This window comes from Palaemon carinicauda, chromosome 16 (assembly GCF_036898095.1).
Source record: "Palaemon carinicauda isolate YSFRI2023 chromosome 16, ASM3689809v2, whole genome shotgun sequence".
NCBI classification, from domain to species: domain Eukaryota; kingdom Metazoa; phylum Arthropoda; class Malacostraca; order Decapoda; family Palaemonidae; genus Palaemon; species Palaemon carinicauda.
The window spans coordinates 5,231,683-5,248,532 of record NC_090740.1 but is presented as its reverse complement, the minus strand read 5'-3'; the positions used below and the strand labels follow the sequence as shown (position 1 = coordinate 5,248,532).

At 38.6% G+C, this 16,850-nt stretch overlaps 1 protein-coding gene across 3 annotated transcripts in view; it reads right to left on the bottom strand.

Moving 5' to 3' along the window:
- LOC137655641 (uncharacterized protein KIAA2013 homolog) overlaps positions 1 to 16,850 on the bottom strand; it is a 77,852-nt gene that overhangs the window by 32,101 nt on the left and 28,901 nt on the right. For all 3 annotated transcript variants that reach the window (XM_068389566.1, XM_068389568.1, XM_068389567.1), the window contains exons 6-10: positions 16,480 to 16,568; positions 12,799 to 12,919; positions 8,234 to 8,350; positions 5,870 to 6,034; positions 5,165 to 5,268 (exon numbers count right to left, since the gene is read on the bottom strand). In XM_068389566.1, the coding sequence (XP_068245667.1) occupies positions 5,165 to 5,268; positions 5,870 to 6,034; positions 8,234 to 8,350; positions 12,799 to 12,919; positions 16,480 to 16,568 (596 nt within the window). The remainder of the gene's footprint in view (positions 1 to 5,164; positions 5,269 to 5,869; positions 6,035 to 8,233; positions 8,351 to 12,798; positions 12,920 to 16,479; positions 16,569 to 16,850) is intronic.

Below are 16,850 nucleotides of genomic sequence, written 5' to 3'. Positions count from 1 at the left end.
GATCCATAGTCCATTTGAAAATCTCCAGACAGCGACGACTTGTGGGAGCTCTTAAAAGCCAGTCGTCTGACGGAGCCGGACACAAGATCATGGTACTGCTGCACAGTCTGTGAACTGTCAACCATGGGCAAGCGAGGAAGTACAGTGACAACCCGAATCTGTCTAGACTGTCTGGGTCGTACAGACAACTCCTTATCGGGTTGCTGAGGTTGCCGCACTGCGTCACAACAAGTCACTTCTGCTGGTTGTTGAACGTCTTCCCCGTGACACATTGACTCCGTAAACAAAAAATCCTCTAACAAGGACTAAGCTTGGACTGCATGTCTTGCAACACAGCTCAAGGTCTATGGGAGCAGGTGTGGTAACAGACGGGATTAGCGACTGAAGTGGAACCATTACCTTCCCTGGAAGCATGATATGCTTAAATAAAAGTCCATAGGAGGCTACGCAGCTAAAGGCTCCCTCCAAATGACAGAGTCCTCAAGGGAATATCAGAAGGAGGGAGAAAAGAACTTTCTCATCTACAGGGACCATATCCTAGAAAAGCTAAGTTCTCTCAGTGAGGGTTTCACTGGTGCAAAAGCAGCAGACTAGAAGGCAACGTTATGAAACTGCTTGACAGTCTAGTGAGTTGGCAACAACCAAAGATGTGTGAATGAGAAGCATGCGGTAAGGTATGCAGAGCATGTTGTATGCAGAGTATGCTGTATGCAGAGCATGCTGTATGTAGAGCATGTTGTATGCAGAGCATGCTGAATGCAGAGCATGCTGTATGCAGAGCATGTTGTATGCAGAGCATGCTGAATGCAGAGCATGCTGTATGCAGAGCATGTTGTATGCAGAGCATGCTGTATGCAGAGCATGCTGTATGTAGAGCATGTTGTATGCAGAGCATGCTGAATGCAGAGCATGCTGTATGCAGAGCATGTTGTATGCAGAGCATGCTGTAAGCAGAGCATGCTGTATGTAGAGCATGCTGTAAGGTAAGCAGAGCGTGTGCATGGCGTTTAACATTTCTCAGAAATTCCATGACCAGTGCTAGAGTGCTTTATGCATGCTTGCATGGGGTTTTAATATCAACATAATATTTACCTTACATTCATAACTCATGATTCATATTTTTGCCATATTTTGCGATATTGTTAAAAATATATTGCAAGGAATACAAATATATTTTTATAAGTAATACAAATAACCTCCATTATCATAATGTTTGAAAATGGAGGTAAGGTATGCTGAACAGCAGAGTCAGAACGAGCTGGAACAACAATAGTTGTGGTTTCCTCTTCAAGACTCTGTTGAGGGAACACCTGAGGCTCAGTCTGCAAAGGCTGATCAAAGGAAGTAGCAGAAGGTAGGCGCATGGGTGGAGGAGGCTGACTCCTGGCATGAGTGGCTGAACTCAAGGGTTGCGCTTGCTGAGTGGTTGGCGGATGCGCAGTAGCAAGTTCCTGAGGAACGAGTTGAGGTTCCTGCGGTGTGAGCTGAGAGCGAAAAGGTAGTGGCTGCGCAGAACGCAGTAAAAGTCTCGCAAGTTGAGGCTCCTGAGGCGCAAGGCTAAGGTGTTGAGGTGCTTGCCTTGAGGAGGGTTGAGCTCGCTGCAGCGAGAGCTGAGGAGACTGACTCATGGATGGGAGAGGTTGTTGTACCTCAAGCGAGTGTTGCCTCACTGGTGGAACAGCAAGTGGAAGCGGAGGAAGAGAGGTATAAGCCTCCTGTTCCCATTGCTGAGGTTGCCTTAAGGAAGGCGGAGGGAGCTGCACACCACTGGGATCAGTAAACTCATAACGTGGCTCAACATCGTACGCCTGGCAGGCGGTACTGCGGTCAGGCGGAGCGAGCGCAGGCGGAGCGAGCGCAGGCGGAGGGAGCGCAGGCGGAGCGAGTGCAGGCGGAGCGAGCGCAGGCGGAGCGAGCGCAGGCGGAGGCGCAACCTTCTCAGCCCGACACTCACGCATCAAGACCGAAAGTTGTGACTGCATGGACTGCAGTAGAGTCAACTTGGGGTCAGCAGACACTAAGGTCTGCTGAGGTAAAGCCTTAACAGCAGAGATCTGTTGCGGCAGAACCTTACTCCTCTTAGGCGGAGTGCATTCAACTGATGACTGAGGAGAGTCAGAGCTAACCCAATGACTGCATCCGGGTTGTTGAACTCTAACTTCGTACGTCTGGCATAGGTCTGGACTTTACGTTTAAGAGGTCTTGAGACCTGAGACCAGCGTTTTCTCCCCTAAATTTCTTCTGCAGACGAGCAAAATAAGGGCTCAATCGTCTGCGGGTGGGAGTGACGGTCTCGGTAAGACACGCCCGCAACCACCGAGGATACTTCTGTGCGCCGATCAAGGCCTGCTGAACCCTTTTGCCCTTCGACATTGCTTCTCCCCTGGGCTTGGGAGCTTGCAAGAGGTCCCGGACTGGGAGGACGACTGGCGCGCACAGAAGTACCCTCACGCACAACACTGACACACTTTGCGCTAATCACTTATCACTTTGATTTTCTGTTTGCACTTATTTCACTGAACTCGAAACTTTAAGTGGTTTGTACCTGAAACACGCAATTCTATCCTTTCTCAAAAGTTAGTAATTGCGAAAACAGAATTACAATGTAACAGAAAAATCTAATGAAAGATAAATAATTCAGTGGCTGGAAAGAGACTAAACACTAGATCACTCTAGAAACGTTTACCTTCTTCCCCTAAAGAGACTAGGGAGAAGAGCAAAATCGATAACAACGTTACTCGCTTGAATGAAACGTTTATCCTCCTCTTTCTCCCTCCGTCTCTATCTCTCTCTCTCTCTCTCTCTCTCTTGACTTAGAACCTGAGAGAAGAGCCCAATCATATATATCGTTAAAACATATTATTGTTAAAGGAAAAAACTGAAATATTTCCCAAAATGAAAAGTTCCTTTATTAGGATTAAAACCATTAAGTTAAGAAAGAATGAACAAAACGCTAGACACGGTTACTCTTACTGCAACGTGAAACCGTGAAAATTCTTTCTCTATCGTAACGATAGAGCGCAAGTTGAACGTTCTGAACGTCAACAACTGCAGAGACAAAACAAAACGTTAGTTCAACTTTGAAAACAGTACGAGACTATCAAAGAAATTCTTTCAAAGACATTAAAATAGCATAATATGTTAACAGGTAAAACCGAAATGACGGGCTCAATGTTAATTAACTTCGGTACCAAGAAAAGACCGCCTACTATTAGGAAGGTCGAATATAAACAAATATAAAAATTAATTTTAATAAGTTTATAATAAAAGGAAGTTAATCGAAGAGGCCTATAAGAGGCGGAGAGATATAAAATAAATCTATAACTTTTGTTAAGCAAAATTAAGAAAGAGAGTCTATACTCTCTTAGACACCAACACTTCCGTCTAAGGGAAGGGTCGGCCATTTAAAGGTGAAAGAGAGTTCATACTCTCTTCATCACCATAATTAATCAAATTAATTCCAAAAGCTAACTAAGCTAATATAGAAGTTTCCAGTATAGCGAATAGCTGCAAATTTTAGAGAAATACTTCACCAAACCGTGAACAATACTCCAAAATCATAAGCGTATCCAAGAACGTCTTGCCGGAAGCACGACAGAGGAAAAAGTGAGGTGGCGTCAACAACAAGTACTGTAGTACCTGGCCACAGGTGGCGCTTGTGAGTACACCCCCTTCTAGTATAGTGATAGCTGGCGTATCCCTCCCGTAGAATTCTGTCGGGCAACGGAGTTGACAGCTACATGATTATCGGGTAAGTTTAATATTGAAAAATTGTGAGAATAAAAAAAACTAATTTTTAACCCTTTTACCCCCAGGCTATTTGGAAATTTCCAACCCTTAACCCCCAGGAGGTTATTTTTTTCCCAGCACATTTTGCAGTATATTTTTTTGAATTGCTCTAACAGCCTTAATTTTTGTCATAGAAGGGTCAGGTTGGTCTCATTCTCTTGGAAAATGCCTGAATTTTCTCAAAAAAATATAAAAAATATGAAAAAAATAATTTTATAGTAGTTTTTTGCAAGGACGTACCGGTACGTCCATGGGGGTAAAGGGATGGCTTTTGTGAAACGTACCAGTACGTCCTTTGGGGGTAAAAGGGTTAAGAAACAGATTCAATCTCTTCAAAGATCCCTATAGCTTTTAATTAGCCCATTCAATGGTCAAGAAATTGTCAAAAAGTGACAATTACTTTAGATAAAGTAAAATGGTAGTGCTCTCTAATTTAACAAAGGTGGATTCTCTTTATTAGTAACCATAGTTAGTAGTACACTGTCTGATCGATGATAAGACAAGCCTCTTCTCTGAGGATTTGGACACTTGACCTGCGATTTACACGGTCAATACTAAAGGTACTCGGTCACAAAAAGCAAAGGAAGGAGTGGAACCAGTTATGCTGCTGTAAAATCAGTACTTGAAATCATAGTGTGTCCAATGAGCTCCAGTCTCAGTGCAACGCCAGCAGACGTAGGCCCGAGACATTTTTCATCATGCTCTTATTCAACCAATCTTTCTTTCTTTGTGATATCTTTTGCAATGTTTTGATCTAGTTTTTATCATATTATTGTTTTATTTAATTTGGTGAGGTAGAACACTATTATTCTATCATTAAAATTACTAACATAATTATTTTAAAATTTTAATTTCCGGCAAAATTTGAGGATCGCTGCGAAATTCAGGACCATGGCTCACCAGAAAAACTCAGCATAAAGTGAAAAGCCAAACCACAAAAACTGCAGTAAAACTGTACAGTACAGTACTGTACTATGAACATTTCAGAGGAATTTCCTAATGGAAATTTAAAGTTTTTTTTTTTTAAATCAAGAAAAATTTCCATGATACATTGATCATTCATTATGGGTTGCAACCATTTTTACCAAAATTTAAAAACTAAAAAAAAGTTTAAAAAAAGTAATATAAACTTTTAGTAAACATTTTGGTCTATTATTTATATTTACTAAACATTGGTTGTAAAACACCATGTTAAAAATTAAGGCAAATTCTCTCAACCATAAAGTAACAATACAATTATACTAAAGGAACCATATGCCCCTCAAGAGGTTTCTTGGACTATGCCACTTTTACTTTGTACTTTACTCGTGGACTTATCAAAGAGAGAAAAACTTTCAGAAACAACAGTTGAAAAGATACGAAGCTGCAAACTCACAGAGTAGGATGTCCTCCGTAGCATCCTTCTGCATAAGCAATATCCCTCAGAATAGAAGACCTTTGTTCCTCGGTAGTCATTACCTCATGAAGGGGAGCTCTTGCCTAAGTAAACATGAAAACAATGAATTAATAAAGAACTTATTAAAATCTATAAAGTAAAACCTTTTAAAATACCAAAAACTCAAAAGTTGTTAAATCTCCACCATGAACTTATAATACTGGGAGTGGTTAAATCTCTCATATGAATTTCATAATACTAAGAGTTGCAAACAAACAGTTTGGCTAAGTGATGTGAGCAAAGTTCACTAGACTTCTGTATTGAGTCTACAATATATGGTAGGTTAGAATCTTCTGTGAGGAAGTAGCTGACTGGCCAGCCCTAGAATAGAATTAACCATACATATGAGAAACAGCACTAAGACGAGGGTATTCTTATGACGCAACCACTTGGTAGCAAATAAATAAATCATACCAATGGAATGGATGGGAGTTACTGTGAAATTTAATTATTGAATAAGTGGTATAGTCATGCAGTGTTATATTATTTATAAAGACTGAAAAAACTAAAATAATAATGGCCAAGATAATTTCCAAGGCAACAATATTTTGTTTTATATAAAAACATACATACAAATTCACAGAAGTATAATTTCTGTATAAAAAATTTGATTAATTACCAAAGAAACTTAAATAGTGTAAGTACCTGTGACAAGACATGATAAAGGGTAGCATTGATAAGATCTCCATTAACGGCATTCTCAGCCTTGGAAAGACTAATGCAAAACCCTGACGACCACAGCTCGTTCCAGACCAGAGAGTGCTCCGTACGCAGTTTCTTTATGCTACCGGTAACAGCCCTTTTCAAGACCTGAAAAGAGAAAACAACTGTATGTTGAATTACAACTAAATTTGCATCACATGACTACAGTATGTTAGGTTCTCTTAAAGCTGAAATAAATGCAATGTTGGAGTTACTTAAATTAGAAAATTGTCAAATCCAGTCAAGTTGAAGTAAATATAAGGCCCAAGATATTTGGGTGATTTATTCCCTAACAAGCAAAGGAACATGAAAAATATATATTATTATCCCCATATAAATGCTGATAATCGTATTCACTTACAGATATTAAATTTTGGTGCCTTAGCTTACTGTCATTATTAGCCTTATCATTCTGTCACAACTGACAAAATTAGGATCAGATTATTAATTTTGTACAATTGTTCCCAGTTGATACAACGTAGAAAGGGATATGAGGATTTTGGCATTGACTTTTCAGTTTCACTCAGCAGATATTTACAGCTAATGCAATACGACTGTTCTCAATAATTTGATTTGCTGGTGATTCAACAATTCTTGTTTTTATTTTACTAAATAATGTGGATAATGTGGGAGGTTGGGCTGTGGCACACTAGCAGTACCAGCTGAACTCGGTTGAGTCTCTGGTTAGGCTGGAGGAACGTAGAGTGTAGAGGTCCCCTTTTTTGTTTTGTTTCATTTGTTGATGTCGGCTACCCCCCAAAATTGGGGGAAGTGCCTTTGGTATATGTATGTATGTATTTTACTAAGATCTTTAATCAAAACTACCAAATACCCAGGCTACTAATATCTACTTTATTTTCAGTTCTAATATGCCAAAAACCAAGAGGACAGTTGATAAATTACGGCTTAGATGGATAAAGACTTCCTGTTATCAGTCATTCAGTCTGAGGGGTTATGAATGAATAGGAGGAAAGTTTACCAAGTCTGATTAGGTATGGGGGGTAGTTTATAGCCTTAGCTGTGTGAACTGTGCCTGATCATAGTGATTTATTGATGAATCAGTCCTTCAATCCTCTTATTCCAAAAGCTATATCTTTGACAAATTTCTCAAAGTTCTCATCCACCTTGTGTTTAATGATCATATTCTAAATGTAATTAACTTTATATAGGATGTGGAGCAGATGCTATTGACTTGCATAAATTATTATTATTATTATTATTATCATTATTATTATTACTTGCTAAGCTACAACCCTAGTTGGAAAAGCAGGATGCTATAAGCCCAAGGGCTCCAACAGGGAAAATAGCCCGGTGAGGAAAAGGAAAATGTGAAAAATAAAATATTTTAAGAAGAGTAACATCATCAAAATAAATTTCTCCTATATAAACTATATAAACTTTAACAAAACAAGAGGAAGAGAAATTAGATAGAATAGTGTGCCCGAGTGTACCCTCAAGCAAGAGAACTCTAGCCCAAGACAGTGGAAGACCACAGTACAGAGGCTATGGCACCACCCAAGACCAGAGAACAATGGTTTGATTTTGGAGTGTCCTTCTCCTAGAAGAGCTGCTTACCATAGCTAAAGAGTTTCCTCTACCCTTAGCAAGAGGAAAGTGGCCACTGAACATTTACAGTACAGTAACCCCTTGAGAGAAGAAGAATTATTTGGTAATCTCAGTATTGTCAGGTATATGAGGACAAAGAAGAATATGTAAAGAATAGACCAGAATATTTGGTGTATGTGTAAGCAAAGGGAAAATGAACCGTAACCAGAGAGAAGGATCTAATGTAATACTGTCTGGCCAGTCAAAAGATGCCATAACACTCTAGTGGTAGTATCTCAACGGGTGGCTTGTGCCCTGGCCAACCTACTACCTATCAAAATTGGAAGTATCCTTTCTCATCGGTGTGTACCAAGGAGATCAAACATCCAAGCAGTTCAGTGAAGTTGATAGAACCAGATTTTTCCTAAGAATGCTACCTTCTTTTGGATGTATTTCAAGAGGTTTGTAGTCGGTGGGAACAACCAAATGTAAGCTGGGTATGTCAGTACACAGAGCAATTGAAGAGATTTGACAAATTTTTAACAGATTCAATCAAAAAGAAAACATTTTGTCTGAGGGAATCATACAATTAGCCTCACCAAACACAATATCAAAAATTATTTTAAGGACGCTTATTACATCGAGAGGAGGATAAAAATTCCCACCATCTCGGCACATAGGGAATATGGGGATGTTTAGAGGCACTTACTTTAACAAGAGGAGGGGTATTATGTTGAAAACCTAAGAATAACTATAACTTACCATAAGGGCACTTTGTGCAACGGTATCCTTAACACTCTGATACATTTTTCGAGGGATGGGGTCTGTGTAATTAACAGCAGTTACAACATGTAGCGTCAATGAAAGATGCGATTTGACCTGTAAAAAGAAAAAAAGAATTCACAGCATACCCTTTTAAAACATTAAAATTTTCTTTAAAAAACTATTACTTTACAATGGCCTATGTGTTTTCACACAAACTTTCATACACTCCTTAGAACTATAAAATAAAATCTCCCTGTTCCAGCTAGCAATCTATACATCCAAGCGTCATAGGCGCTCTGGGGAGACTGTCACAGTTTGTATTGTCTTGACTAGCTACTACGAACAATAAAAAAGGGCAAGTATAAAGCTAATTCCTATAAATTAATGGGTTTCAAAATAAAAAAAGAAAAAAAATTCCCTTTAAAGAAATATATTAATTACATTTTAACCAATAAATTTACTAAGTCAAGATGACTATTTTGATAAGGTTTACATAACTGTATGGCAGAGTCAAAGAACTTCTGGAGATAATTTGTAAAGAGCCCCAGAGGGAAAAAAAATCAATTTGAAACTTGCTATTGGGGATGTAACTATAAAGCCTAGATTCATCAAATAAGAGCTATAAATGAATAGGAATCTGCTACCCACAACCAACCTCTTTATGCAGGGATTGAAAGCACTTAAGCTACTGTTCCCACTGGCCCATATAAAAAAATATAGGCCTATATAAAAATGTAGACTAGAATATAGAAGTATATAACAAAGAGGATAATAGAGGTAGTTTAAAATGGATTTTCCACAAAACTGGCAGATAAAATTTTCAAAATCAAAAGGATGAAGTACCCATAATTCACAACATGATGGAATAATCCTTATTAGCTGACATAACACCAATAATTGGTAACCTTGGTCTTGTAGGTATCAAAATAATTTGATTACTAATTTTCTGGACCTAAAGATAAATCATGTTATTTTTATAATAAAATAAATTTTTGAATATACTTACCCGGTGATTATAATAGCTGCAACTCTGTTGCCCGACAGACAACTCTACGGTAAAAACTTGCCAGCGATCGCTACACAGGTTGCGGGTGTGCCCAACAGCGCCATCTGTCGTCCAGATACCCAGTACTCAATGTAAACAAAGACTCAATTTTCTCCTCGTCCCACTGCGTCTCTATTGGGGAGGAAGGGAGGGTCCTTTAATTTATAATCACCGGGTAAGTATATTCAAAAATTTATTTTATTATCAAAATAACATTTTTCAATATTTAACTTAGCCGGTGATTATAATAGCCGATTCACACCCAGGGGGGTGGGTAGAGACCAGCAATATATGTTTACACTTTTATGAGCTAAGAGTTTTTATTTCATTTTAGAAGTTATCAAAATAACAAAAACAAAATAAATAGGTACCTGGTAAGGAAGTCGACTTGAACAATTACTCTGCCTTTTAAGTACGTCTTCCTTACGGAGCCTCGCGATCCTCTTAGGATGCTGATCGACCCCTAGGATCTGAAGTATCAAGGGTTGCAACCCATACAACAGGACCTCATCAAAACCCCTAATCTAGGCGCTCTCAAGAAATGACTTTGACCACCCGCCAAATCAACCAGGATGCGAAAGGCTTCTTAGCCTTCCGGACAACCCAAAAACAACAATAAAAACATTTCAAGAGAAAGATTAAAAGGGTATGGAATTAGGGAATTTTAGTGGTTGAGCCCTCACCCACTACTGCACTCGCTGCTACGAATGGTCCCAGTGTGTAGCAGTCCTCGTAAAGAGACTGGACATCCTTTAGATAAAAAGACGCAAACACTGACTTGCTTCTCCAATAGGTTGCGTCCATTATACTTCGCAGAGATCTATTTTGCTTAAAGGCCACGGAAGTTGCGACAGCTCTAACTTCGTGTGTCCTTACCTTCAGCAATGCTTGGTCTTCCTCACTCAGATGGGAATGAGCTTCTCGTATTAACAGTCTGATAAAATAGGATAAAGCATTCTTTGACATAGGCAAAGATGGTTTCTTAACTGAACACCATAAAGCTTCAGATAGGCCTCGTAAAGGTTTAGTTCGTTTTAAATAGAACTTAAGAGCTCTCACAGGGCATAAGACTCTTTCTAGTTCATTGCCTACCATATTCGATAAGCTGGGAATATCGAACGATTTCGGCCAAGGTCGAGAAGGTAGCTCATTTTTGGCTAGAAAACCAAGTTGTAGAGAACATGTAGCTTTTTCTGACGAAAATCCGATGTTCTTGCTGAAGGCATGAATCTCACTGACTCTTTTAGCTGTGGCTAAGCATACCAGGAAAAGTGTCTTTAAGGTGAGATCTTTCAGGGAGGCTGATTGTAGCGGCTCAAACCTGTCTGACATGAGGAATCTTAGTACCACGTCTAAATTCCAACCAGGTGTAACCAAACGACGCTCCTTCGTGGTCTCAAAAGACTTAAGGAGGTCCTGTAGATCTTTATTGTTGGAAAAATCTAAGCCTCTATGCCGGAAGACCGATGCCAACATGCTTCTGTAGCCCTTGATAGTGGGAGCTGAAAGTGATCGTTCTTTTCTCAGGTATAAGAGAAAGTCAGCTATCTGAGCTACAGAGGTACTGGTCGAGGATACAGATACTGACTTGCACCAGTTTCGGAAGACTTCCCACTTCGATTGGTAGACTCTAAGGGTGGATGTTCTCCTTGCTCTAGCAATCGCACTGGCTGCCTCCTTCGAAAAGCCTCTAGCTCTCGAGAGTCTTTCGATAGTCTGAAGGCAGTCAGACGAAGAGCGTGGAGGCTTTGGTGTAAGTACGTCTTGTCGATAGCTCGACAGAGAGAAAATTGAGTCTTTGTTTACATTGAGTACTGGGTATCTGGACGACAGATGGCGCTGTTGGGCACACCCGCAACCTGTGTAGCGATCGCTGGCGAGTTTTTACCGTAGAGTTGTCTGTCGGGCAACAGAGTTGCAGCTATTATAATCACCGGCTAAGTTAAATATTGAAAAATATCTTTTACTGCTTCTAACTTGGATGTGCTAATGAATAAGGAAAGTGAAGAAACTCTAGCCAAAGAAGTTTATTACCCCAGGGCAGATACTTATAGCTCTGAATAGACATAGCAAAGGTTTCTCTCCTTTTTTTCTCTCTTTTTCTTTTGTATCTGAGGATTAACCCTTTTACCCCCAGGCTATTTGGAAATTTCCAACCCTTAACCCCCAGGCCCAGGGGGTTATTTTTTCCCCAGCACATTTTGGTGTATATTTTTTTTAAATTGCTCTAACAGCCTTAATTTTTGTCATAGAGAGGTCAGGTTGGTCTCATTCTCTTGGAAAATGCCTGAATTTTCTCAAAAAATTATCAAAAATATAAAAAAAATAACTTTTATAGCATTTTTTTGCAAGGACGTACCGGTACGTCCATGGGGGTAAAGGGATGGCTTTTGTGAAACGTACCAGTACGTCCTTTGGGGGTAAAAAGGTTAATAAGCCTAGCTAGGCAAATAAATCAAGACCAAGGCAAGCTAGCTGTTTCACAAATTCTACTGCATTCTTGGTACACATTTCCTAGTCCAAGGACAAGTCTGGACCAACGTATTTGTCATTTTTGCCAGCATGAAAAATTTAAAGAGGTACCTTGGGAGTAGTACTGTATAGTTCATTCCTTAACTCTTTTACCCCCAAAGGACGTACTGGTACATTTCACAAAAGCCATCCCTTTACCCCCATGGACGTACCGGTACGTCCTTGCAAAAAAAATGCTATAAAAAATTTTTTTTTCCTATTTTTGATAATTTTTTGAAAAAATTCAGGCATTTTCCAAGAGAATGAGACCAACCTGACCTCTCTATGACAAAAATTAAGGCTGTTAGAGCAATTTAAAAAAATATATACTGCAAAATGTGCTGGGAAAAAAATAACCCCCTGGGGGTTAAGGGTTGGAAATTTCCAAATAGCCTGGGGGTTAAAGGGTTAAAGTCCAGCCACAAAAATTTCAATAAGATTAAAGCTTCTGTTAGTATGTTGTGGATGCACACAAATCTTTGATGGATAGATCAATGGAATATGGGGAAAAACTCTAGCGCTGGGACCATGATGAGTTATAGAGCACATGTTTAAAACAATGAAATGAGTAACAAGATGGAAATATGAAATGCTTGAGGCTATATACAAGAAATTTGAGGATTGTAAGTATATCAAGCGTGCCACATTAACTCTAGTTGCTTTGAAACAATTGCTTCTCATTTTATATTCTGGTTACCTTCAAAATATATAAAAAGACATTATCATTTGATTTATGATTATGGTAAAATAAATAACATATTTCAACATTCTCATTAGTGTAGTGTACTGCAATTTCATGAATAAGTTCAAGTATAGTATGATTACATAGCATGGTTTAACTCTATTCTATATCATACTGTATTTCTTTAAGACATCGAGCCTCATAAAACGACATACGGTTGAAAATACTGTATCTGTATGGCAAGGAAGGTAGGATGAGATTTGTTAAGGGATATTTTTCAAACTTAATATGGTTAAAATTAGATCTCACAAATCTGCACAGTACCTCTAAGCTTGACGGAACTTTCAGCGTCACGATAGCAATAGGTACGATATTGGTTGTTTCAGGTACTTCAACAAACCCCTTTATAATTGTGTATTCGTGATCTCCTTCACCATGCTGCAACCTGAAAAGAAATAAAAAATTATAAAATATTCAAATTGGAAATAAGAGTGAAACATCAGTAAATTTCTTTTACATGAATTATACTTGAAACCATATCTCTATTTGACTCAACAATACAATTAAGATAACCGGTGATGTAACTGTATTGAATTACTGTACAATGGAAATTCTCTACATGCAGGAGGCAAGTAATGGATCAGACTATCAAGACTTATTAGAAGAGGTTTTTTTTACTTATCATGTTACTCATTAAATCTCAGAATGGGGAACTGCTATTTTTTGCATAACACTGCTAAAGATGACTTATTCTTCATGAAAATCCCCTGATGTTCATATTACTTCTACTCCAAGCTGTCGACGTCTAACCCCTAAATGAAAACTTCCCTTTTTCTGCCCCCGCAAAATGCCTCCCACTCTGGAAACCACCACACTATTTGATGGTTGATGGCAGCCAACTTAGTCGATGACACAATCATATGCCTCTTCCTCTTCAGTTCATCTCGTTGAAGGTGTTTAATAAGATAAAAATTGAATTTAAATAGCTCATTTTTTACTAATAAATCACACTGTAATTAAAATTCTTTCAGGCTTTGTGTAACATAAACATCTGACTGCTACAGTACAGTAAAGTATTGTGTTTGTGTATATGGAGGGGTGTTGTTCACTCATATTCCCTCTTCTTTTAAAGTTATGTCAGCTATTAACTGACTGCTCTGAATAGAAATCAGAAACGTAAAGTAATAATGTACAATGTTTTGTAATATCTTTATGCATTGTTTAAATTTAATTCAGGGTAAATCCAGAGAACACTGGAAACACTAGGCTAACTCTTTAAGTTTTGCATAGCAGTTGTTTTCTTCTTATCGCGTTACCTTTGCTAATTGCGCAACCTTTCTGCTTTTCGGACCACTGAGTTCCAAGGTAGTAGTTGTTGTGACCAACCTTTCCTATACCATTATTATAGCACGAACATTTTCTACATAACCTAAGGAAGCTAAAGGTCATATTTTTATTGCTGATGAGCCTGGCTCAATTGTAATCTTAACCTTGTGTATTTTTCTTGACTAAATGAGCTAACATGTCTTCTGAATGAGTTCCTTGCCTAGAGAAGCATAAAATATATGGAAACTATTGTGGCAAGATATTCAAATAAGTTACTGTAATTGAGAAAAGTTCCTACTTCTTGTTTTAAGTCATCTCTAAATGTTACTGAGACGACTTATTTTTGCAGTTTCCACAATCTTGGACAAATTACTAGATTTTGTCTTTAGTGCATAAAAAGTTCTATTTAGTAAAGGTAATGGAGTCTGTAAACTGCTGAAGCACTGACAGCTTCTAGTACCATAGGGGCAGGGACATTTCAGCGCCGCCAGCCCAGCGCCACCGATTCAGCACCGCCAGCTCAGCACCAGCCATTTCAGCGCCATGCCTTTTCAGCGCCAGACGTTTCAGCGCCGTGGAAGTGTGGTTTTGTGTGTGTGTGTTTATAAACAAAAGAAAAGGTTTTGAACAAATATTTATTGATTAAAAGTATTTATACTCCTGTGTTTATAAACAATAGAAAATATTTTGAACAAATATTTATTGATAAAAAGTATTTATCCTACTGAATAGTTAAAATAGTCCTCAGCTTTCTGACGTGCATACGATTTCGCCTTTTCAACTTCTACCGCCACTGCAGAGGGCGGATGGGTGAGATCATTCATTTTCTTTAGAACAGCTTCTTCTAATGTATGAATTCTGGCACGAAATCTACCGTCTTCATGGGATCTCCAGAACTTTACATTTGTTTGTGTCTTCGCTCGTCCTCTCTGACTCTGAACTGTATCCTCCATGGTTTCCCAAAGACTGTATTTAGCAGATTATTATTTTTTTTTCTTTTTAACTAAATCACGGTTTACAAATGTTTACAAATATTTCCTTTAAAGATTTCAATTAAACAACGGAATCACCAAAATCAATAAGTAGCGGTTTGGAGCGGAAATTATACAAACTACTGTGTGAAGAGAGAGAGAGAGAGAGAGAGAGAGAGAGAGAGAGAGAGAGAGAGAGAGAGAGAGAGAGAGAGAGAGATTTTAATTAAACAACGGAATCACCGAGATCAATAAATAGCGGTTTGGTACTGAAACTATACAAACTACTGTGTGGAGAGAGAGAGAGAGAGAGAGAGAGAGAGAGAGAGAGAGAGAGAGAGAGAGAGAGAGAGAGAGAGAGAGAGAGATTAATTAAACAACGGAATCACCGAGATCAATAAATAGCAGTTTGGTACTGAAATTATACAAACTACTGTGTGAAGAGAGAGAGAGAGAGAGAGAGAGAGAGAGAGAGAGAGAGAGAGAGAGAGAGAGAGAGAGAGAGAGAGAGAGAGAGAGAGTTAAAATTTCTTCTAGCGCTGAGATGGCTGTCGCTGATTTTTTTTGGCGCTGAAATGACCAGGCGCTGAAGTGGCGGCGCTGAATCGGCGGCGCTGAGCTGGCGGCGCTGAATAGTACCTAACCCAGTACCATATGAGCAGCTTGAGCAATATACACACCTGTTACCAGGTGACCTGCTACATCCAAGAGGAATAGCTCAACCTACTAGAGTAGCAGGAGCCAGAAGAGCTGATAGGTTGTGTGTCACTGTAACCACACAGCTAAAGTCAGCAGTGCCAAAGACAATGAGAACCACTGGAATAAGCAGCCACCGTTGCCCTAACAGGTTCTACATCCTTATGATTAGCTCTTAGGAGGTTTTTTAAAGTCCCCTTCCTAGCTCCAGTACAGAACCAGTAAGAATGGCATACTGAGGAAGAAGAGAACCTACCAGTTTGATTCTAGGGGTCTTCCTCTCACCAGTGAGCAAGTCTCCCAATTTTATAGGATAAAAGGTTTGTATACAAGTAGAGACAAAATACAAATTTTAAAAGTAATATTTTTTTTATAGCAATTCAAAACTGGGGCCTTCGAATTAGATTTCACATCTCAACCATCCCTCCCAGTCATATGGACAAAGGAGCTATTCTGTGAAAGGTAGGTTGACAGGACTTCACCCTTGCGACACCTATCATTACCAACTACCTTATTCATAATGCAATGGTCATTCCAGAATTCCTGAAGAAATGCCCCTATTCTGAAGGATTCAGGTTTATATAGCTTGGAAAAATAGAAACTTTTAAAATTTCTAATATTTGAAGCCTCGTAGGATTTTTATACAGGAGAGGGGGTTCCCAGCCCCCTCGTCCCATCCCTTTTAGTCGCCTCTTACGACACACAGGGATAACGTTGGCGCTATTCTAATTGTTTTTATGTTTCATTTGTTGATGTCGGCTACCCCCCAAAATTGGGAGAAGTGCCTTTGGTATATGTATGTATGTAATATTTGAAGCACATGCTGATGCAAATCACATCATCTAGAAAGTAATTTCATGAACCAAGTAGATAGATGTAGAGAACAGACATTATAATTAATACAAAATTAGGTTTTACCATTGTCCAAAAAAACTCAACAAAAATTATATTGAAAACAAAATGTTCAAATCACTAGAAGTACTATAAAACAAATTAAAAAATAACTACTTACTTTACAGTATCTGTGGTAGCCCCTAACCAATCTCCTAGACCCATCTGTTCAATATCAACAAGGGTATCTTGACTAGTTGGGTTGATGATCTGAAAAAAAAAAGTTGTACTGTAATTGCCTGTAACGAACTTTGCATAAACTTTTTAATTTTCAGATATTTTTTATCGATTTCCAAAATGTTGTTCGTTTGTTTTTCTTTTGTCTTTTTCTGATTTTTACCCTTTGTCATCAAGAAATATGATAAATTTTATACAATTTATTTTTTTATTACAATAAAATCAATCCAGTACTGTGTGGTGGATTGTATAGTCTGTAAAGATTACATTGCAAATGATGGTCAGAGCAAATTGAACTATGGTGCCAAAGATCAA